This window comes from Pseudopipra pipra, chromosome 5 (genome assembly GCF_036250125.1).
Source record: "Pseudopipra pipra isolate bDixPip1 chromosome 5, bDixPip1.hap1, whole genome shotgun sequence".
NCBI lineage: Eukaryota > Metazoa > Chordata > Aves > Passeriformes > Pipridae > Pseudopipra > Pseudopipra pipra.
The window spans coordinates 26243570-26265994 of NC_087553.1; the positions used below are offsets into that span (position 1 = coordinate 26243570).

The following is a 22425-nucleotide window of genomic DNA, read 5'->3' on the forward strand; positions in this document are numbered from 1 at the left end:
CTTGTGAACTTTCACAAACAAAACCAGAGAGGAGGGAAATGAAGGGTGAACAAGGGAGGTGAAGAGGGAAAGACTAAGAAAGCTAAGAGGGAAGACTCATCCTTGAGCAATGTGCATTGCTACCACAGCTCAGGCCAGAGGGCTGGGCTCACAGCCACGCTCCAACTTCTCCTACTGAGATGTTCATAGCAAATCAGGGTGCACCAGGTCTGTGAGGAGAACATGACAACTACAGAGAGGAAGAAAATTTGCAAGCAAGTAATTGTACATATTAACATTCCAAAGGGACAACAGCTCTACCTCCATGTTTCAGACCTGCTTGAGCCCTTTTACCTTTGGCTACAGTTGGTGCTGCTCTTTCTTCAGGAGTTCACTCTCTCCCAGGCCACCTATGAAAAGCACCTGATGCACTTTCTGCTCTCAGCCAAAACTTGGTGCTTTCCCCACTGAGCTTCTGTCAAGCAGTTTGGGCTCCCAAGACCTGAGAATTGCCAACTATTGTGGTGCTGTCCTTGCTCCTTCCCCTGCGTTTGTGTGCTGGTGACTGGGCTTGAGCAACCAGTGCTACACTGGCTATGTCTGCCTTCAAAGAGGCAGAGATCCCAGCAGCACAATAAATATATCCCCCCCACCCTGGGATCTCCTGAGGTCTTGGGAATTTTTCTGAGGATTTGGGGATGAGAAAGGAGATGGTTGTGCAGCTTTTTATTAGACTACTCTGTTTGCTGTGATGAAAAGGGAGAGGGAGGGAAGGTGCAGGGGCAAGCTTCTGTGAAGTTGTTTGAGGCATCCCTCAGCAACGGTGGGATACAACCCTAGCAAGTCCAATTAATCCCTGTGAGTTTTGTGAGAAATAGAAACCCAATCGGGCAATTTCCAATCAGAATTTTATTATATGATAAAAGCAATTTCAGCGCTGGGTGATCAGGGAAGGGGTCCAACAACTCCCAACGCCTGTCACACGCAAAGAAGATAGTTGTCCTACATTTATTTCCAGCTACTTCATGAATATTCATTATACATAAGCATAAACATTACACATTGTTGAGTCAGACATTCAACAGATGTTTGCTTGCTACAAAGTTATAAATTTCAAGAAAGGTCCTATTATCTATCTAACTAAACAAAATTGTCTCACTATAAATCCTACACAAGGTAAAAGGGAGGTAACTTGTTTTATCTCTTTATAGGGGCCCAATTAAGTTTTACGACTTGTTTTTCTTTTCTCTCCAGGTCATATTGACCCTTCACTGTTTCCTCTTAATCAACTCGAATTATTTTCTCAATTTATCACAGTTTGGAGCCAGCACTTTCCTTCTGCCCTGGGGTATCAGGCTGGTTTTGCTTGCCATGCTGCATATTTCCCCCTCACATCTGTTTCTTCCCTCCTCTAACCCAACCCAAACAATGTGAGGTTTTGTCTGCTCTCAGCACCCAGCAGCAGCTTCTCAAGCCCCTTAGCCCTTATTTTGTGTGCGTGCCCTGGACTTAACCAGAACATTCCTGCCATAGGTTAAGCCCAGGCATGGATAATCCAAGAAATTTTTTTGCCTCCAGATCCAAGTGACCATGATGATAACAGGTTCATAGATACCATTTGCAGCTCCACACTGGCCCTTCTCCTGCCTCTTATCTCTCTCCGAGGCAGGTAGGCCTTAGAGATGGGACAGAGATCCCAGCTGCAAGCCAAGAGGATTAGGGCAGTGAAATGCCTGTGCTCCTGGCTTGGCTGTGCTGAACCATTTATCTCCTGTGTTACAATGAGGCGGCTTTCTAGGGCACTGTGGGCGTGGATGCTGTGCCATGCTGCCATCACTGTCCTTGCAATGCTGTCATTTTGAGCTGGCAAAGCCTCCCACCCACATGAGACCAAAGCCAAGAGCAGCTGCGGAGTGAGCCCCTGCTACACCAGAGGGCTATGGGGAAAGCAGTGACCATCGCATGAAAGCAGGACTGGAGATAGTTGCTGGAGCTGGAATTGGGATCTTTGGACTGAAGGACTAAAGGCTGCTGGGAAGAGGGGACATTAGGGCACCACAGTGCCCACAGCATAGCAGCGCTCTTGGGAGAAAACCAGGAAAATTAGTGCTTGGGCAAGGCTATCCCTCAGGAAACAGGAGCCAAGCACTGGCTTTGGCAAGAGTGAGAGGGGAGGAGAATTGATTTTTTTCTTTGCCTCTGAAAACTGCCCTTTTTTCCCTTTTTCTTCTCAGACAGTGAGACCTTTGCTGTGGCACCTGACCCACAGTGAGAGGGCTTGTCCCCCCTCCTCATGTGGTTAGTTTCTTTCCTGATTAAAAGTGATTAGGTAGCCCTAAAGCCTGTAGAAATGTGACCGAGGGGAACAGAGACAAAGAGTCCCTTCAAGATATCTTAAATCCCCAGGACAGTATTTAGGAGCCCTGAGGAGAGAACTGGAGCAGAAAGACCCTGCCAGGACCTCCCTGTCCTTCTTCTTCCTGCTGCACCCTTTGTTGCCAGCATCTCCTCCACCATGTCATTCTCTGAAGCAGAAGTGCAAAGTGCCCGCGGTGCCTGGGAGAAGATGTATGTAGATGCTGAGGACAATGGGACAGCTGTGCTGGTCAGGTAAGGAAAGAGCCCATCCAATTGCTATGCCAGGGGGTTGAAGGAGGAACAGCAAGAAGGATGGATTTAGGGCCTAGGAGCACGTCTTGATGTTTTTCATGCAGCCCTTGCTGGTAATATTTTGATCTGCTGTGATTTATCCCATCTCAGGGAGGAAAAAGGGAAGAGGAGCAATCCACAGAAGGAATAATAAAAGGAAATGAGGAAGGGGTGGGAAAAGAAGAAGAGATAAGAACAATTTCTTTACCCATTTAAGGTAAAGAAAAGAAAGCATGGTATGAAAGAGAATGGGAACAAAACATGGGCCTTATTTCCCTCTTCTCTTTACCTCTAAACTCCTTTAATGATTTTTGTTAACTTCTCAGTATTTCACTTCTGATTCTCCTTTGGCCTTTCCAGTCCATCTGTTCCATTTTATTGCCCCCTTCTGTCACATTAAAAATGGGAGTTTAGATTTTTGTCTGTTGGTATCCCCAGGAGAGTCGAGACCCTGGTGCCCGACGGTCAGTCAGCATCTTGTAATGAGACTCTTCACCACCAGATTCACAAGATTGGAGGGTACCTCGACCTCCCTTGTTAGGGGGAACTCACCAGAGCCAAGACCCCTCAGCAGGTCCTGCCAAGGTGTTATCTGCTGCTGGTGACTGCAAGGACTCACTTTAACAGTTTACAAATAACACTTTTTATTAATACAATTTGTGCCAGATTAATAAGGTTCAAAGGTTGTCGGTGATAGTGTCTACTGCAAAAATGTTTTAAAGCAATCTACTGATACATACATTAAGCAAGCACAAGCTCTCATACGAAGCAATCTAATATGCTATGGGGTAAGCATAAGCAAAAGCTCTAGTCCTAAGAGCAGCATTTAACGCACACGGAGTATATTTCTCACCCAAGGCATCCCTCTGGGGTGGGAGAATATGGACTCAGCCTGTCGACTGATCCCAGCAGTTTCAGTGGAGGTTTTCTCCCACTTTCTCCCTATCCTCAACTTACTTTTGTACTATTTTCTTTATGTTTGGGTGGAGTTTGAGTGGCTCTAGTCATAAATACCTTTTATTTCTGATTGGTGTATTTAATGGGAGGGGGGCGGTGGTCATGGTTTGGCACCTGAGGAGGGGGTTCAACATGGTTCTTGGCTTCAGCAGCAGAACATTTTGATTCTACCTTATCAGACAGGTACTGTATGGTCTCAGTACCACAATGTCCTTCCATACTGCTGGGATTAGAATGGAGGGGGACCACATAGTCTCCACTTCGTTCCACACTCCATTTTGTTTCTCTGAGCAGCGTACTGAGGAGTTGTACTGGGGAGCATGTTGACCTCAGTCCATCCAGGGAGCTGCAGCTGCTTTTTACCTTAAAATTCTGAATACCCTCCAGGTTTAAATCTACTCATCACCCCACACCTTCCTATGGGCTTCCCCCTCTGTTTTATCCTGTCTTCCTCTCTTCTCTTCTGTTCACCTTTCACATACCCCTCACTCATCTGGGATTTGTATCACCTCCATAAGCATTGATCACTCTAAATACTATTTCTGGTTATCAGACCTCTACCCCTCCCTCTGGCTTTCTTGCATATCACATCTTATGCCTGTATTACCCTCAAAAAGTGTTACACACTGCTCTTTCCTTCTGCAGTCTACACAACCTGAAGGCCAGTTAGGGTCAGGAATGCAGCCATAAAAGGCTAATAGTATCCAGTAGCTTGGCTCCCTGGGGTTATTTACTCTAGAAGATTTTGCTTCTGTCTATAGAGAAGTTCAAGGCTCCCCAGTACAAGAGAGACATGGTCATACCAGAAAGAGTCAAGTGAAGGGCCAGGAAGAAGATTAGGGCATTGGAGTATCTCTCCTATGAGGAAAGGCTGTGAGAGTTGTGACTGTTCAGCCTGGAGAAGAGAAGGCTCAGGGGGAGATTATTGATGTGTATATAAAAATCTGAAGGAAGAGTAAAAGGAAGGCAGAACCTGCCTCTTCTCAGTGGTGCCAAGAAACAGGACCAGAGTCAATGGGCACACACTGAAACACAGGAGGTTCTCTCTGAATGTCAGAAAACACGTTTTACTGTGAGGACTGCTGAGCACTGGTACAGGTTCCCCAGAGAGGTTGTAGAGTCTCCATCCATGGATATACTCAAAAGCTATCTGGACATGGTCCTGGGCAACCGGCTTGACCAGTGGGGTTGAACCAGATGACCTCCAGATGTTCCTTCAAGCCCAACCACTCTGTGACTCTGTGAAATGCAATCTGGAATTTGCTATTGATACTTCGGGGGGATAAATGGTTTGCCTAACAGAGTAAACTGCTTTTTTAAGAGCTTGATGAAGATGACTGTAATTGATTAAAGGCAATTCTAAACATATTGAATTGTGTTACTTTCGAATAAATGAAATGAGCAGTACTCAAACTATAGTCAAACCCATAGTCAAACAGCAATCCATCACAGGCAGGAAGAAAGCTTTGGGATGGACTCTAGGAAGGGGTTAATTAACAAAACCAATAATATATTTTCTCCATGAAAACACCCATCAGAATCACAGTGGTCATATCTGCTGTCCAGAACATCTTTGGGAATATTATGCTGTCACACTTACCCCATGTGAACATGCTCCCACTTCCCTGTGGAAGTAACCTAACACGGAGTTAACACTGAAGAAAAGGTGAGGGAGGGCACAGGCTGCCATGGGTGTGGGGCGCTGTGGACAGATGCAAAAGGCAAAGCAGAAACAAGAAATGCAGGGGACAGAGGTGTCTGTTCTAATAAAGAAAAGGAAAAAGGGCAATAAATGCATAAGATGAGGCCTGGAACGTTTAGCCATATCTGCATTGATGCCTGGGTTCACAAATTAGGATGTCTCTCATTTCTCAACAGGATGTTTACTGAGCACCCAGACACCAAGTCCTACTTCACACATTTCAAAGGCATGGACTCTGCTGAAGAGATGAAACAGTCAGACCAAGTCAGGGGCCATGGCAAGAAGGTTTTCACTGCCATCAACGACATGGTGCAACACCTGGACAATTCCGAGGCTTTTCTTGGGATAGTGAACCCACTCGGCAAGAAACATGCCACTCAGCTGAAGATTGACCCCAAAAACTTTAGGGTGAGCCAGTAGCCCTCTTCCCAAGGGGTGTAATTGTGAGGGGAGGATGTTTTCCCCTTTGAGGAGTAGAGCTGAGGAAAACAGGCATTTCAAAGTGTACTGCCTGCCTAGTGACTGTAAGGACAAGTGAACCTTCATTGCTAAAGAGGGCTAGATAGTTAATGAGCAGGAAAGATCAGGAAGAAACTTGACCCCTCAAGCCATGTATTCCATAAGTGTCCAACATGGGGCTCCTCATGGCCTCTAAACATTTGGGACAGTCCACTGATAGGAGAAAGATTGCAATGGATGGACCAAGTGAATCAGTCCTGTCAAGCCATCTTTAAGTGATAGGTGCAGTCGACAATAACTAGATACATAGGACAGTTAAAAAAACCAGCAGCAGTGACCGCATTTTTTTGTGAATTCTATAATGCACCATATTTTCCATGCCCTGTTACAAGCTCTGCATGCCATATGCTGCAAATAGCTCCTGTATCCCTTTCTGCCTTCCAAGAATCCCAACTAAAGATACATGTTTTTCTCTTATGCCTCTAATGTGGAGGAAAGTTCACACTGGTTGTTTCTTCCCTTGTCCTTGTTTAGATTATCTGTGACATTATCTTACAACTGATGGAGGAGAAATTTGGTGGAGACTGCAAAGCTTCCTTTGAGAAGGTAACCAATGAAATCTGCACTCACCTGAATAATGTCTACAAAGAGGAGGGTTGGTGAGGATGTGCACCCTCCATGCTCTTCAAACATCTTGATAGCACTGATTTGCTGCTTTTGGGCCCCCAGCCCCAGCTGGAAGAATGAAAACGTAAAAATAATAAAAAAAAAAAAAGGCAAGAAAAAAGGCTTATACAATATAGATATCAATGTCAATAATTTCCTTAGCAAAATGAGTTTCTACAGCTAAAGAAAACCCACAGATACATCAAAGTCAACCAACAAATCCTGATGTGCTTCACAGTTTCAATGCTCCAGGTGGGTTCCTCTGGCCACTGTCCTTTAAGATTACATTTTAAGATGATGACTTTAAGCTTGCTATTCCTAAAAGAAAGACTTGCTCCTTCCAGCAGCACCAGCAGCTCTTCAACTCATCTACCACCTCTCCATCCTCATGAATGACAAGGAGGCCATTTTGAAGCATCTCTAGGAACTTGGTAGAGGTCATTGTTTAAGAGGCATGAGTGTTGTTTTGTGTTTGACATTAAACAAAGGGGAAGTGGTGTATGGGAAAGACTAACAACTGGGAAAGACATAGGGAAAGTCCCTTCTTGCATGAGCCAGCAGAGTTTTCCAGTCTTGGTTTCTCAGGGCAGTTTTCAGCACAAGGATTACAGCAATGAATGTGATCACCACTGGGTCTCTCTGGGCAGGCATGAACATCTCCAGGGCGTGGATTTCACAGTGTAACTCCCAGAAAATTATTCTGGCTGTGTTCCCTGGCGAGGGCAATAGCACTGAGCTCACTGGCTCCTGTGCTACTCAAGAGTGCACCCAGCTGAGAGAAGCTGCTGCCTCGCTGAGTGGGTGGCATGGTGGGCTCAGCTCAGCATGGGACTCATCCTGTCCAGTTGCACAGCCTCGGCCTCCCTTCAGTGGTAACTGAGTCCTGAACTATTTAATTGCTTTTCTTTGTATTCCTTAGACGTGGTGAAACAATCAGCTAATAACTGCAAATAACCACGTGCTGGTTTGCTTCAGTGTAACACAATAAACACAGAGAAAGCAGATGCGTCCTCTCGTTTGTAGCACAGAGAAGGCGATATGCAAGTGGTAGCTGGTTACAGTGCACAGTTACTGGTAGTACTGCAGGTTTTACCAAAAACAGCTCAAATTCCCACCTGGGCACCCATCACGCTCACAGCAGTCAGGCTTCTCAGGTGATGTGAAGGGAAGCCTTTCACTTGACCATGAAGCAACAGTTTTGTAAACAGCTAAAAATGCAAAGTTCTCCTTCACTCAACGTGTAGTTTTCCTCACCCACTCCATCTGTTTGGCAAAGGATGCTAAATCCCAAAGTCCAGAAGATGAACTCTTGCCAGAGAGGGAGGATGGGGCAGGCTGCTTTATTTGCTTTGCTATTCTATTTGGCTCAGGGAGAAGGGAAAGCATTTTGCACAGCATTGTCAAGGATTGTAAAAAAAGAAGAAGACGTGTAAAAAATATTTATAGACTCAAATCCCTGTGAGGGAGTACAAGTAGTTAAAGCTCTGAAAAGCTCAAAATAATTTCCCCTTTTTATTGACTTACCTTAATGCATGTTAAGAGCACCATTTACCATGAGGGTGGTTGGCTGTAATGACATGCTCTTCATTGTCACAGGCACCCTGGGCTGACAGGGGCCTGCAACACTGGCCGATGATTTAAGGCTCTTGTGTTCCCTGTTCCTGTGATGCAGAAAGGTGTTGCAAAAGCAAAGCATGTGAAACAAACCTAATTCAGGCTGCAGTAAAGAGCGGGTTATTTTGTAAATCCATTTAGAAAAGGGGGATACTTTACATTTTAAAAGTTTGCGTGAGGTGTGTAGTTTAGGAGTACATGGCCCCCCTTTTTTTTTAATCTGAGATTTCAAAGGATGGCAGAAAGCTTTTCCAAAAGAGCATAGATTAGACAACATCTTGAGATGGAGAATAACTGAGCTGAGCTTACGGTTTTCCAGTAGCCTCACTGTTCAGTCCTGTCCAGCTTTCCTTGCACCTCACTGTGCCTCTGCAAAACAGCAACATTTATGTACTTGGGAGGCAAACCAAACATACTCCTTACTTACTGAACCAGTAACTATGCAGTGCTGTGCATACTGTATGCATTCTTCTGGAAAACTGATTCTGTGAAGAGAAACAGAAGGGAAACGTCATACCTAAGGGTAGTAGGAAGAGATTTCCTGTGGAGCACCACTGGTGAGTGGGACCAAAGCCCTCACACCAAGCTTCATGGGTTCCTTACAGCCTGTGGGACATCAGAAAGATCTGTGAAATAACCAGTCTGTGATGTAGCATGGGTAGTGTGACAAGTGGCTGTGACATGTTAAATCAGCTAAATGCCCTGGAGTTATCTTTGTGTCTGACCTAAACTAGAACAGTGAAAACACATGGAAAATACTGAGAAAGGGGAAGAGGAGTGAGCAGAAGCTCATGCAGGAAGTTTATCCACTCAGCTAGTTAAATCAAAGTGCTTTGCTGGTCATGTTGCTGGAGAAAAAAAAGCATTCCCACAAAAAAAACTTGACCTTGTAGAGACCCGCTTTCCTGATTCAAAATATTACCTAAACACTGTTAAAACACATATGAATTTAACTTGAAAAACTACAGTTACCCTGGTGACAAAGCAAAAACTTACCCAGAGGAAGATGCATTGCAAGGCATAGCCCTGTGCAAATACAAATCAGTGTTGGGATAAAATCCAAGAGTGCAGCATCACCAAATCACTCTGAGACAAGGGCTACCAACATACCATGGCAATTTGAAATGACAGGGAATGTTTTACAGAAGAAGCTAACCTAGCTGTCAAGGCATTTGAGCCCAATAATTTTCTTGCTAGAGTCTGAGCCAAGCTGCCTTCCTGTCCCTGCCTTTATGACAGGCAGCAGAGAGGCTCAGTGAGGTGAGCAAGGTGGGGAGGTCATCTCAGACACCCTGTGACTGCCCAGATGGGGGACTGGAGACCCTGCAGAGAATCTGGAGAAGCTTCTAGGAAATCCTCCTAGCTGGGTCCAGAGGGAAACCCTCCAATGTGCCCACCCTTCTTGCATGAAGGCCATTGGTATTGTTGGTGATTGAAGTGAAGAGCTGTTTGAGCTCTTTTGCCATAGAGCTGTGGCTGTAGGTACAGATATGTCCCTCAGAGGTGTTGCTTTACACTGAAAGTAGGGGCTTCTTCAAGATACCATTTAAAACACTGTTTTGCAATCTGTTTTTCCCCAGGAATGAGGATGAAGGAACACAGACACCAACTTTAAAGAATAAGGGGTTCAGTTTACTATAGTGCAAGCCAGTAAAGAATTACAAAAGAAACAGTGGCTTATGAAAGGATACACTTAGCAATGCATCTAACCTTTACTACGAAAGTGTCTATAGTGATTAGGAGAGAGAAATACATCACCAGTTACCCTATAACACTTTACCATCACCCAGACCGCACTTCAGCTGGGGAGGCCCCGATCACGGCGAAGGACTGGAGAACCTCTTCCCGGTAACTGGGAAATCCTATGCAGTCCGTCCACTAGTAGGGTGCAAACCAGTATGAGCTTAGGAAGATGGCAGCAACTTGAAAAGTTACAGTAGTTCCATGCAAAGTCCCCACCCACTTACCACCTTCCAGTGATGGAGACAGAGAGCCCTGAGCCGGCCTGATGGTGCCTGACAGCCAGTGCTGTGAACTTGCCTTCTTGGCAGCCTCTCTGAGCCAGCACCTGGAACGATTTCTAACCTTTGTGCTCTTAACTGAGCATCACCATCAATACTTTACTACAGTCAGCATTTGTCAGATCATTTCAGCCTGGGAAAGGGCTGTACAGCCACAGCAGCTCCTGCTGTCTGTCGTGCCCCTTTTGACCTTGCCTGTGTCCAGCTCTGCTCTGTTGGTAGCTAATCCTGCCTCCCCGACGGTGCATCTCTAGGACTCTGCTTGCCTGCAGTGCCCTGGCAGCACCACTGAGCCTGGGAAGGGGATTTGGGACTGCGGTTTCCCCAGCAACAAGAGGTGAAAAGCCAGAGCCAGGAGAGAGAAGTCATGAGAGAATTTTCTAATTGCCTGCTGACTCCATTATATCCCCACAGATGGGAAAGCAGGGATAAAGAGGAGAGCCAGGGCTAGAAACAAACATTTCTTCTTCTTTCCTTGTATTTCCAGTTAATAATACAACTGCCCAGCAGTTTGCTGCTTCCCAGTTTTGCAGGCTGCAGTGAAAGCTGGATTTCAGGTCTTACTGAAAAGAAGAATTAAAGAATTACATCAATAGTAACAGTGCAAGAATTTATTAAGAATCAAGTGGAAAAAAATGATCAAAGCAAAAAGTCAAAAAACCTCCCCAACCCTCCCCCTCCCCAAAACAAACAACAAAAAAACCATCATGCAGGACTGAATGAAGAGTGCATTAAACATTTTTTATAAGCCACTGCATCAGGAGAAACTAACCTCTACTGTCTGTTGAACAAAGGACAACTATAGTGAGGAAGGTGGCATGTGAAATACAGGATGGAGAACAGTAAAGCGGGGGGGTAACCGGGTGTGCTGCAGGCCCTCACACTGCACATTGACATCACCTCTGGTGCATTTATACCTAATTTAATGATGACTGCAATCCCAAACTGCTTGAATCTGTAACAGTCCTGGTGGGGACAGCACACGTCTCACTGAATCGTTTTCCACACCACAGGAGCGTCTTGTTGAGACACTGTGTTCCTACAGCTAAAACCAGCCATTCAGATGTACTCACCCACGTCCTTAGCAATCCTGCACTGACCCCAGAGGTCTCAAGATGAATTGCTACCATTCTCTCTTCAGCTAAATAGACAATCCCTGCTCGGCGGCTATTTAACATTTGCACAATCATCCACTTGCATCAGCCTAGGGAGCTGGTTCACCTATTTTCTCCCACTGCCCCTGGGGCAGGATGGATGGTGCAACATCCAGGCTGGACAAACAGATGAGCTCCAGGGCAGGGTTTGCATTGTAGCAACAGGATGGTGACTCCCAGCTTCAATACCTGATGGAAGGCAAGAGGACAGAGATGAACAGACTCCTCTGCCACCTTCATTGGCAAGTCCGATGGCGGGTAACGGAATATGGTGGCACTAGGCCAAGCACCTCTTTGCTTGGAAATGTCACTGTTCTACTGTGTGGTTTCTCCTGCTCCACTGGGAAAAGCAACTCACATATGTCATCCAGCACTGGATCAGACTGTGGATGGAAGCTGCTGAGTTGCCATCCCTGGAGGTATTTAAGAGGTGTGTAGATGTGGCACTTAAGGACACCGTTTAGTGGTGGACTGGGCAATGCTGGGTTTGCAGTTGGACTTTATGATCTTGAGGGCCTTCTTCAAGGTAACCAATTCTATGATACTGTATTCAGGAGGGGATCTCATTTCTGGTAATGTGCCATCCTCTAGCTGCTTACCATCTTTAACCTTCTTCTGTTTTATGCTCCCCTGACTAACCCGGAGTGATTCTGGTAATAATGCTTGCAGGTTCACTGCATTTTCAACACTTTAAATCAGTGAAATAATCTACTCTTTTTGCTCAGTTTGCACTCTTGCAGCCTGGTAAAAGCAGCTATGGAGCTACAACTGCATCAGCAAAATTTCAAAGATCTCAAGAGCTGATGCTTAGCTGCAACACCCCTAGGTTCCTCCAGGAGCTCCACTTCATAATCTTTTTGACCATGAAGACTAATGTCAGTCAATACCACTCTTCAGTTGTCTAGCAGGAAATTTAGAAGTGATGAATATCTCGGTTTTGCATTCCTGGAAATTAAGGTAGTTGGGTTCTGATGAGAGGGTAGAAGATCCATACTTAGGCACAACTAATAAAACAGTCTCCCTTTCTGGCAGATGTTCCAGACCTCTTGCATCCTAAGTGTGTTTCATCAGTCACTTTAATTCAGTTTTCTTCCTAACTGCACTTCAGTCCTGTACTTCCACATATAATTCAGATTATTTTATCAGGAAATCAAAGGTAAGCCTCACCCTCCTCCTTAACACTGGTGTGGTACTTGGATACCATGAAGCTCACCACCCCATGAAAACCTCTAAATAAGGGAAGGCCCAAACCCAACCACTGTTTTGTAATTAAAAGTAATCTGTAAAATAAATGGCGTATTATCCAAAATCTGCTAGTAAGGAGTCTAAGCAGTGTTATGTCACAGTCTGCAAATTTCACTGCCAGTCCCCCCTTTTACAACACAAAATTTCTAGTTGCTGGCTGCAGGGGGAGACAGGCCCTCAGTATTTCTAGAATATTGTTATTCCAGACAGGAATTCCAGAGGAATCACTGGCACTTGTGCTATGCAAGATGTATCTAGAAATGACTGTTCACCTTTTGTCACACCACTAGAATTTCACTTAAAACTGTGACAACAGATGTTATCAACCACCTACATAGTATGGTCAGTACTAGAGGGACAAACACTGGTAACTTTCATTCATCAAGCACTTGGGCCACTCAGGAAGTCATAAAACATTCCCAGGGAGGAAACTCATACTCAGAATTCAAATGGGTAAATAATAAGAAGTGTTAAGTAGTCAGTCATCATTAAAATGGAATCAATTCAAAGTGGAATGTGCAATGCTGAATCCAAGTCCTTGCAGAAGTGTAAAGGTCCTGTTCTAGCTTTCATTGCCATCAAAATACTGCTAAATTATCTTAGAATTATCACCCAAGTGTTCTGACCATACTGAAGATGCTACAGAAAAGACACTGAGGGAAAATGCACACAGTGAACGGTATCACACACCGATGATTAGCAGGCCTACAGAGACACTGCACAACCCACTGAAAATGCCAATAAATCATGACAAACACTGCTCTTAAGCTTCAATGTTAGGTAACTCGGTGGCGAGAACTCAAGGACAAAAAATTTACCGATGTTTAAATTCTTCTCTGTGGGAGTAGAGCACCTCTGAATAGTTTAAATACCCCAAAGCACTTTCAATCCAACAGAATGGACAGCACCCCCTTTATGTTTTGTCGGTGACATGGACTGGGATCGAGTGCACCCTCAGCAAGTTGGCTGATGACACTGAGCTGTGTGGTGCAGTCAACATGCTGGAGGGAAGGGATGCCATCCAGAGGGATGTTAACAGGCTTGAGAGGTGGGTCCATGTGAACCTCAAGAAGTTCAACAAGGCCAAGTGCAAGGTGCTGCACCTGGGTCAGGGCAATGCCAAGCGCAAATCCAGGCTGGGGGATGAACAGATGGAGAGCAACCCTGCAGAAAAGGACTTGGGGATGCTGGTGGATGAGTGACTGAACCTGACCCGGCAACGTGCATTTGGCAGGCCAGAAAGCCAAGTGTATCCTGGCTGCATCAAAAGCAGCCTGGGCAGCAGGTCGAGGGAGGGGATTCCACCCCTTTACTCCACTTGGGTGAGAACCCACCTGCAGTGCTGCATCCAGCTCAGGCATCCCCAGCAGAGGAAGGACATGAACCTGTTGGAGTGGGCCCAGAAGAGGGTCACCAAGTTGATCAGAGGGATGGAGCACCTCTCCTGTAAGGACAGGCTGAGAGAGGTCAGGTTGTTCAGCCTGGAGAAGAGAAGGCTCCAGAGAGACCTTATAGCACCTTCCAGTACTTAAAGGGGCTACAAGAGAGCTGGAGGAGGACTTTTTACAAGGACATGTAATGACAGGACATGGGGCAATGGCTTTAAAATGGATATTAGGTAGAAATTCTTTACTGTGAGGGTGGTGAGGGGTTGGAACAGGATGCTCAGAGAAGTTCTGGATCCCCCATCCAAGGAGGTGTTCAAGGCCAAGCTGAACGGGGCCTTAAACAACCTGGTCTAGTGGGAGGTGTCCCCGTCCACAGCAGCGGGGTTGGAACTAAATGATCTTTAAGGTCCCTTCCAACCCAAACCATTCTATAGTTCTGACTCCACAGGTTTCTGCTTTTGAAGATTTTAGGACTTCAATCAGGACTGTGATCAGAATGACCGCTTCTCCTAGAGCACATCTGTATGTTAAAAACTCTAAAAACCAGATGTTAGTTTTTAAAAGACTGAACTGCTAATTAACACCTTAAAGAGACCACTATATCCTTGTTAAGTTATTGGACAATATGGTTTCTTTTTAATTTTTTTTTATTTCTTTTGTTCTTAATTTTCGCTTGTTGTTGCTGGTTTTTTTGTTTGTTTTAATACAATTAAGGATGCATCCCACAAGAAAAAGCAGAAAGAGTCCTTATGGAAAAAAACAAATATATTGAACACATACCAATCAAATGGTACAGATATGGGACTGGCTTTGATTTCAAAATTTAAGTAGAAATAAAAAAGATGTAATGCAACAGCTGTTCAATTTCCAAGTCTAAATAGGCACTGTAAAAAGACATTTTGCTTTCTCCAGCACACATTTCTGTCTAAATGCTCCCACTGTAATCAACTCCTAGGATCCCAAACAAAAATAAAACCCAACACTGGGAACATAACCTTAGAGTAAAAGTTAATATCCATCCACCCACCCTCTTACAAAAAAGCAAACAAAAAAAAAATCCCCCCAAATACAACCTTTCAATGCTGCTGTTTTGACTGGAGCAGAATTGGAGAATTTATAAAGGTTCAAAAGCACCCAAGGCAAGTAGTACAATATAATTTGTTCACTAACTTGTATTGGAAAGGAGATTAAAAACATTGAGATCTGCATCTTGGTACATAAAACTGTTGTCCTGAATAAAGAGAAATCTTTCAGAAAAGTTTTACAACTTGGTGGAAGTCCAGGACCCAGCTTTAGGCATCATTAATTGATGGGGTTTAATTCTGACTTTGTTATAACCACTTTTATATACTGTACATCTACCCTAGTTGGATCAGTGTCTCGAACTGCTCACTGGTGTCCCTTTGAACAACTGTAAACTAAACCAAAGTATGCAACTCCATAGGAAGCTAGAGATCAGGTGAATATACAGCCAGTTATATCTCCCCTGCTTCGCGCTCCTCTGAGCTCCTTGGGTCTTCTGATCTGCCATTAGCACTTTCATAAGAACGTTTCTTGTCTTTGAAATCTCGTGGTGACCTCTCTCTTGAGCTTCTATCTTTATCACGGGATGTTCTGTCGCGGTCTCTTGAACGTTCTTTGTCTCTGGAAGATCTTTCTTTAGAGGATCTGAAAAGCGCAGTACATTTGAGAATTTGTGTCAGTCATGAATTTTTAGCTATCAAACAGCACTTGGATTTTGTATTTTTCTTCTTTTTCCAACCCAAATTCAGATTTATATAAATAGAAGTGTATGAGAAGACATCAGAAATCATTCTACTCTTCTCCCTTTCCTACTTCCGATTTCAAAAGACAAATACTTGGAGGCAGGATTTAATCTACATCTACTACAGAGCCCAGATTAAGGGCAATGTGCTTCACTAAATCTCTTATTTTCAACCTCCACCATCAAGTTTGTATTAACTGAAGTTTAATGGAAATTCTTCATCTGCAGTTTCTAGCCTTTCTCAGACATATAAATTACAAACTTAAAAGTTTAAAAATGGGAGTTTGATTAAAAGCAGGGGGAAATTAACTTGCGTTATTCTGGAACAAGACTATTACATGACAAATACAAACTAAACCAAACTGTGCTACAATTATATTTTGTTATAAGAATTAGCCCTTGTGTGATTTTGCAAGGTTGGGGTGGTATTATTTTTAGATATTTTACTCAGATAATATGCATTTTTAAAATGATAGAGCCAGAAAAGGGATGTTCTGTTAAACAATCCATACTGTTTTAAATTGAATGAGCTACCTGTATGGGAAAAAAACGGATTAGACATCCTTCTCTATATTCCCTTATCGATGCACTTAAGTCTGTTGTTGAAAAACATTGCATTTTCATTTTACCAGGTACTGCAATCATAAAACAGCTTAATACAAACTTTTACAGAAAAAACAGCATGCTACAAAGCTAGCCACTCGTTTCCTTGTCAAAAAATTTGGTGTACTGGCCAGAGACTGTACTCTCTCCCCTTACAGAAAGTTACTGTCACTTCACCTCAAAGCTTCAAAACTAAGGTCTGCAAAATGCTCCTGGCACTAATTTCCTTTTGCAACCTTACAAAGAAGTGACCTTTCATCTTAGTTCCTCAGCTGAAAAGATTACTTTCCCTACAATTTTGCAAGACTTAGCGTTTGCAAATGCTAAGATCCAGAGGTATTATTCCTATTCCACAAATCACATGTCACAGAAGAGAAGCTACATGCCAAGTAAGAGGTTAATCCCGGAGTTAGTACAGCTGTTGAGCAAGTATCTTGTGCTGCAAGTCCCCTGCAGAAGTAACAACGCTTCCAAACTGGTTGACTCAGGCTAACTCTAGCAATTAATCCTAAAACAGACAGACAGATAGGATATGATGCCATTCACAGCTTTGGCTTTTTAATCAATGCATTTTTGGAGGAATATTAGGATGCATTCATCCAGCTGTCCCCTCTCTCTACAAGTGAGTTTCTAATCAGCAGACAAGAAGAAGGACTGAGTTTAATGAATCACAGCACAGCGATGTGAAAATGTACACAACTGCCTTAGCAAGCAGTATCACTACCAAAAGACTTAGAAATATCACTACTGTCTTTCTCAAGGGCAAGGTACTGCCCTTGACTTACCTTATCTAGAATGCTAGAAAGCATTACTTCCTAACTGATCCTTAACAGTCAGCAGAAGAAAGAGATACTTTAAGGCACGATTTGTCTCATCTCAAAATAAACAGAAAATTATGTCAGATGAGTCTGTAATGAGACTCATGAGACTTACATCTCACCTAGTCATCTAAAGCCAGGTGAAATGAAGCCCCATCTTATGACTTCAGGTATTCATCCATACAATGTCTGTATGGGAGCAATCATCCCTTGTCACATGAATTCTTGTCAGTGGGCTCAAGCATACTAACAAAACCTTCTCTCAGTGTACCCATGTTTAGGTCTGTGTCATGACTGACCTTACTGAGTATGCATCTTAACATCTAACTGCAAACACTCACTTTCTCGTTGGAAAGCAAAATGCACCAACTACATAGTTTGTTTCTAATGAAACGAAAGACAATTTTATTTATTTGAAACTTATGACTAACAGCAAGAAAAAGTAGGACTTCATTTAGATCTGCTCTTAGTAAGCCAGTAATCCAAGCCTGAGTAGACCTAGAGTTCCTATTACCTTAGGCAAGTTGCTAAGAGATAGGTTCCCATTATCTAAGACACACTGCTACTATTGCCTGACACTTCGTGTATGTTCAGTTGAACATTCATAGAGTATGGAGGTCTGGTCTTTATACTGGTAAATTTGAAACGAGATCCCAGCCATTAATACAGTTAAATCTATCCACCAGTTTCATAGGTGAATGGTAGTGATACAGAATAAAAAAAATGTATCTGTCAGACAAATGTATGTGTTTGTAGCATTTCCTCAGCTATAGCACACAATAAAACATCCCTTTGCTTTCAGAATTAGGAAGTACCTGAGAGGCGACACTTTTTCATTTAATGTGAGAGGCTCTTCAGAAAATACTTTCTTATAAAGGGTGGACAGGATAAACCAGAAGGAACTGCGTGGTTCGCTGAAAGCAGGAATACTCTGCACATTTGCCTGTAATCATGGCACGCTTCTCTCAAGGCCCTAGAATTACTGGCACCAGGGGCTGCCACTGCTGCAGCCTTCAGCTGCCTTTCTACTGCTTGTGTCACACACTGCTCTCCTGCAGGAGTTGGGTAAGAACACCATGTTCCCCAGATCTGAATTTATTTGGTTATTCAAAACCAAAATGCTAGGACTCCTTCCTGAAGAAGTTAACTTCCTGGAGCCTGTCTTCTATTTTCCAGAGTATTCTTGGTCAGAATTCCTTGGACAACTGAATGTTATGAGCTTAAGACACACAGGCTTGGATAGAATTATTTCGTATGAGGATTTTAAGAAATTCCTTCTAAAACAAATTTAAAAAATAGGATTTGGCAATGAGTACTTCCCTAGAATAGAAAAAAAGAGTTCCTAGGAGACAAGGACATCAGAGCCTGTGAGTTCAGGTCTATTTTGCATTCTGGCATCACCATTGGTATGGTATTCAACAGAAAGACTTCTCTGACATTCATGTGAAGAGCTGCTCTACTGACTAGAAGGGCATCTATAAAAAGGAGGTATCCAGCCCAGGTGCAAGTTCAACAGCCATCCTGGTCCTAGTGCAGCAAGATCACAGTTCTATGGATTCTTCAATCTCTTGAAAGCGCAATATATGTATTTTCAGAGTAAAAATTTTGCTTCTCCTCAGAGAAATAAGAGGTATGAGCTGCTAATGATGGCACAGCAGTTTTTTCCCCTTAAGCCAACAGTACTGTAAAATACTTATTTGTACCAGGGATTCTTCCAACACAGTACTGAATATCATAAGGTTGAAATTTGCTCCCTGAAGTACATTATATGTTTTTACTTTTAACATGCTTACTGTCACATGGATAGCACCAGGGGTCTATACCATTTCCCTGTTCTTACATATCTCTCTGCATCATTTGCATTGTGCTAATCGTACTGGAGAGTTTGAACAAGTACGATCAACCAGAACAGTTTTCTTCAAAGGATGGAAATCGAGTCTTGCAAAGATGGAAAAGCAGAAGTAGTAAAGGCAGTCTGAGCACATACTCTACAAATTGGTTTATCCAAATTAACAAATACATTGATTCAAAGGAAAAGCCTGTTTTAACGCTAAAAACTACAGGTTTGAAGATTTGCTAATCTGCTGTTGTGAATGCCATGAAGGGGCACGCTCTTTGGAGATGGAAACTGCCAAGTCTGAAATAATGACTTTAGAAAACTGAAGTATTTTAAATACCAGACACTACTGCTGATATCAAGTAGAGTGCTGAACTTATAACTTTTATCCATCTGTAACAAAAAGAAAGAAAAGACTTGGACTAACCCTGTCTTCTATGCTCTCTTACAGAGCACAATGGGATTACAGTCACCTACCTACTCTATGAAGAAAAAAGCTCATTTTTTGAGCAAAGAGCCCATGAGATCCTTGAACACGTTCAATGTATTTCTCCATCCTCGGTGATTTAACTCCTAAAATAATTGAATGATAAACCCTGCATGTGTGGTCACTTCAAAACCAGACCTTTTACCTTCTTGCAAGTCAACAGTCTGTCAGGGCTTTAAGACTGAGCACCCTGACACTGTACTGCACTCAAATGTACACCATAGTGGCTGACCTATAAAAGAAAAGAATCCTGTTTATGAACAGGCCTCCCTGTCAAATGTCTCGTTGTGCAATCCCATTCTAAGTTATGCTTAACTCATCTAAAAGAAGCCAGCAAATCCTCAGAGGCAGACAGCAATTGAATCATTCAAAAGCAATAGCCCCAGCTTGCCCTCTGCAGTTACCCTTTAATGAGGGGTTCAGTGACTTTCCTTGCAAAGCAACACGTTCAGATGTAGTGCAACAAGTTTATTTTCAGGCACACCTAAACTTGTCTGCATATGGTGCAGTACACAACAGATGGGCTCTGGTGCTGGGAACAAGAGCCCGAGGGAAAAAACAAATGTATGACAGTAAGATGACTGCTGATATCCCTGGGGTCAAATGAAAATGAGCTGTTTTCCTATGCTGCAGGAAGCTTGTATTATCAACTTGACACCAGTACTCTGTAGCACTCATCCAAAACTGAAATAATGTAACGCTATTATTTTCATAAAAAATAAATAGAAAAAAGTCACTCTGGTATGTCAAACCATAATTACGCTAAAGTTGTAACTGAAACCTGAGACAGAGTCAAAACGTGTTTAAATTGCCAAGTGGTAACTGTAAACTTAATTTAGTGTGAGAATTCTCATCATGCCTCTAGGAAAAGCCATTTATTTCTAGGGTGACACTTACCTCTTTTTGGAGCTGCGTTCTCGGCTTCTGTCCCTGGAACTATGCCTGCTTCTATGGTGGCTGCGACTCCGGCTGCGGCTGGTGGAGCGAGACCTGTGACGATGGCGTTTCTCACGGGATTTGGAGCGAGTTCTTCTCTTTCGTTCCCGGGAGGCTGAGCGAGACCGGTGTCTGCGGCGATCTCGGGACCTAGATCTAGGAACAGAAAGGACTTAAACCAGGCACTGCATTCACCCAGGTACTCTTACCAGTGTACTGTGAATATTATGCACTCCATGCATAAGCAAATCTGCAGACAGAATGGTCTGCAGTGTTCAGAGCTACTGCATTGTCTGATCACAGGCAAACAGGGGAAAGCAACATTAGAGAGGCTACAAACTGCTTTGTGACTAATGCAGACAGTTTTAAAATCAACTCATAACTGTTTGACTACAGCATAGCCAATTCAAGCTTCCAAAAGCAATTAAAAATATGGAAAAAATCTACTTTTTAAAATCTTGTCTTTATTAGGCAAAGTTGTAGAACTCTCTGATGCAGTGATATGGGTTATCTGCCAGAATCTTTGTATTATGATGTTCTGAAGAAACTGGACTATATTGTTCCCCATAGCTACAATAACAAAACTAGCCTGCAAGGTTCTAAACACCATAAAAATTCAGTCTATTCTTTCCTTCTTTTTTTTTTTTTTTTTTAAATCACTTTGCAGTCATACCTCACTGGTGACTTGCAACAGTGTAGGTTTGGAAGAACACTCATACTGTTGATGGATGATCTATTAAGAGTTAACCTGGTGCTTAGGATTTTAAAAACATGGGGTTTCACAAAAAGGTGTTAACCACAAACTTTTGTAAAGAAAAAGCAATTATCTGTGTTTTAAATGTTATTTGGGACACAAGGCTGCATTGCAGGAGCCATAAAATAAATGTACATGTATAAACTCAGTAGCATGGTATAAAATCACAGAGAGATGACTATGTAACAGAAAGCTTTGTTCATAAAGATGGACATCTTAAACTAATAGTGCTACACAAACTTATAATGTGCCAGTTTGTGAAAGGCTGGCTTCACCGCTAGTATTCCTTGTCTGCAGATTTATATACCTTTTGGCATGCTTGCTGTGGGATCTGGACCTGAAATAAAAGGAAAACAGTAATTTTTCTTATAGAATCTTATTATTATATAAGGTACAATTTAGTAATAATAAACTAGACTAGTTGCCCTGTAATTGTATTTCTTGTTTTAGTAGCAATTGTTTAAAGGCCCTTTATTTAATATTAACATCTTTACTGCTACGTGTTTACCAGGAAACACATCCCTGTTTTGTGTTTGTGGGTTTTGTTTTTTTCCCCCCCCCCCTAAATTCAGTTTTGAGATTACCATATTAGAAACCCAAAAGAATGTCAAATTTGCTTTTTAACTCCCATCCCTCCTATAGAAAAAGCTTACAGTTCAAGTCAGTACTCCCTTATTTCCTGACAGGCAAGTATTATCAGACTGCAACAGATTTCAGAAGTTTACACTGTTAGCCTCTGAAGCTAACATGTTGAGAGAACTGCAGTTCAGATTCCGTTCCACTCTAGCCCCACAAGGCCTGGAAGCTACTATTTCACAGAACAGGGAATTACTTTCCTTAGTCATACATTCAACTACTTCCAATAAGGAAATTTTCTAACATATATGAAGAAAATAGCTATCAGATGTTAGAAAATCACATGTGTATAAGCTCACATTTATCAGGTCTCAAAACAAGGTACACACCTGAAAATTATCTCATTTAAAGGCCATTTGTTCCAATATGTAGATGTACTACTATCAGTAGTTTTTAAAAAGGCTTTTTATGGAAACAATTCCAAGTTTTAACAGTTAGACATGAAATTCCATCTCAATCCTTGTAAGTTTTCAAAGAATGCAAAGTATTGTAATTCTGCAGATTTAGAAATATATATGAACTACATCATAGGTTTCTCATTAAACTTAAATAGGTCATTATGTACATGCAATTAAAATAGCTCCCTACCTCCTTAGTTTCTCCCTTTCTTCTCTTTCTCTCTCCTCTCTACGTTTCAGACGTTCCTGATTTCGTTTCTCCTGTTTATCAGCCACAATCCTCTAAAAACAAATGAACATATTCATTAAGTTATACTTCAAAATTTCTCAGATGAGGGTGCTATAAAAATGATCTAG

The 22425-nt window shown here is 42.7% G+C and overlaps 2 protein-coding genes across 4 annotated transcripts in view; one reads left to right on the plus strand and one right to left on the minus strand.

The window, feature by feature from the left end:
- Positions 1-1324: 1324 nt before the first annotated feature.
- LOC135414430 (cytoglobin-1-like) lies at positions 1325-14955 on the plus strand. Its single transcript, XM_064655214.1, has 3 exons — positions 1325-2589; positions 5464-5695; positions 6281-14955. Exons 1-3 carry the CDS (start codon positions 2495-2497, stop codon positions 6407-6409), a joined length of 456 nt encoding a protein of 151 aa, XP_064511284.1. The 5' UTR covers positions 1325-2494; the 3' UTR covers positions 6410-14955.
- Positions 14582-22425, minus strand: part of LUC7L2 (LUC7 like 2, pre-mRNA splicing factor) — a 33011-nt gene continuing 25167 nt past the window's right edge. For all 3 annotated transcript variants that reach the window (XM_064655212.1, XM_064655213.1, XM_064655211.1), the window contains 4 exons: positions 22259-22350; positions 21342-21371; positions 20242-20436; positions 14582-15502 (listed from right to left, as the gene is read on the minus strand). In XM_064655212.1, the coding sequence (XP_064511282.1) occupies positions 15310-15502; positions 20242-20436; positions 21342-21371; positions 22259-22350 (510 nt within the window). In that variant the 3' untranslated portion in view covers positions 14582-15309. The remainder of the gene's footprint in view (positions 15503-20241; positions 20437-21341; positions 21372-22258; positions 22351-22425) is intronic.

What these genes read in the sequence shown, in the direction of transcription:
- LOC135414430 (XM_064655214.1), top strand. Translation starts at nt 2,495, where the DNA reads ATGTCATTCTCTGAAGCAGAAGTGCAAAGTGCCCGCGGTGCCTGGGAG. An exon ending in GGGACAGCTGTGCTGGTCAG is followed by an intron (nt 2,590 to 5,463) that starts GTAAGGAAAGAG and finishes ATTTCTCAACAG; the next exon opens with GATGTTTACTGAGCACCCAG. An exon ending in TTGACCCCAAAAACTTTAGG is followed by an intron (nt 5,696 to 6,280) that starts GTGAGCCAGTAG and finishes GTCCTTGTTTAG; the next exon opens with ATTATCTGTGACATTATCTT.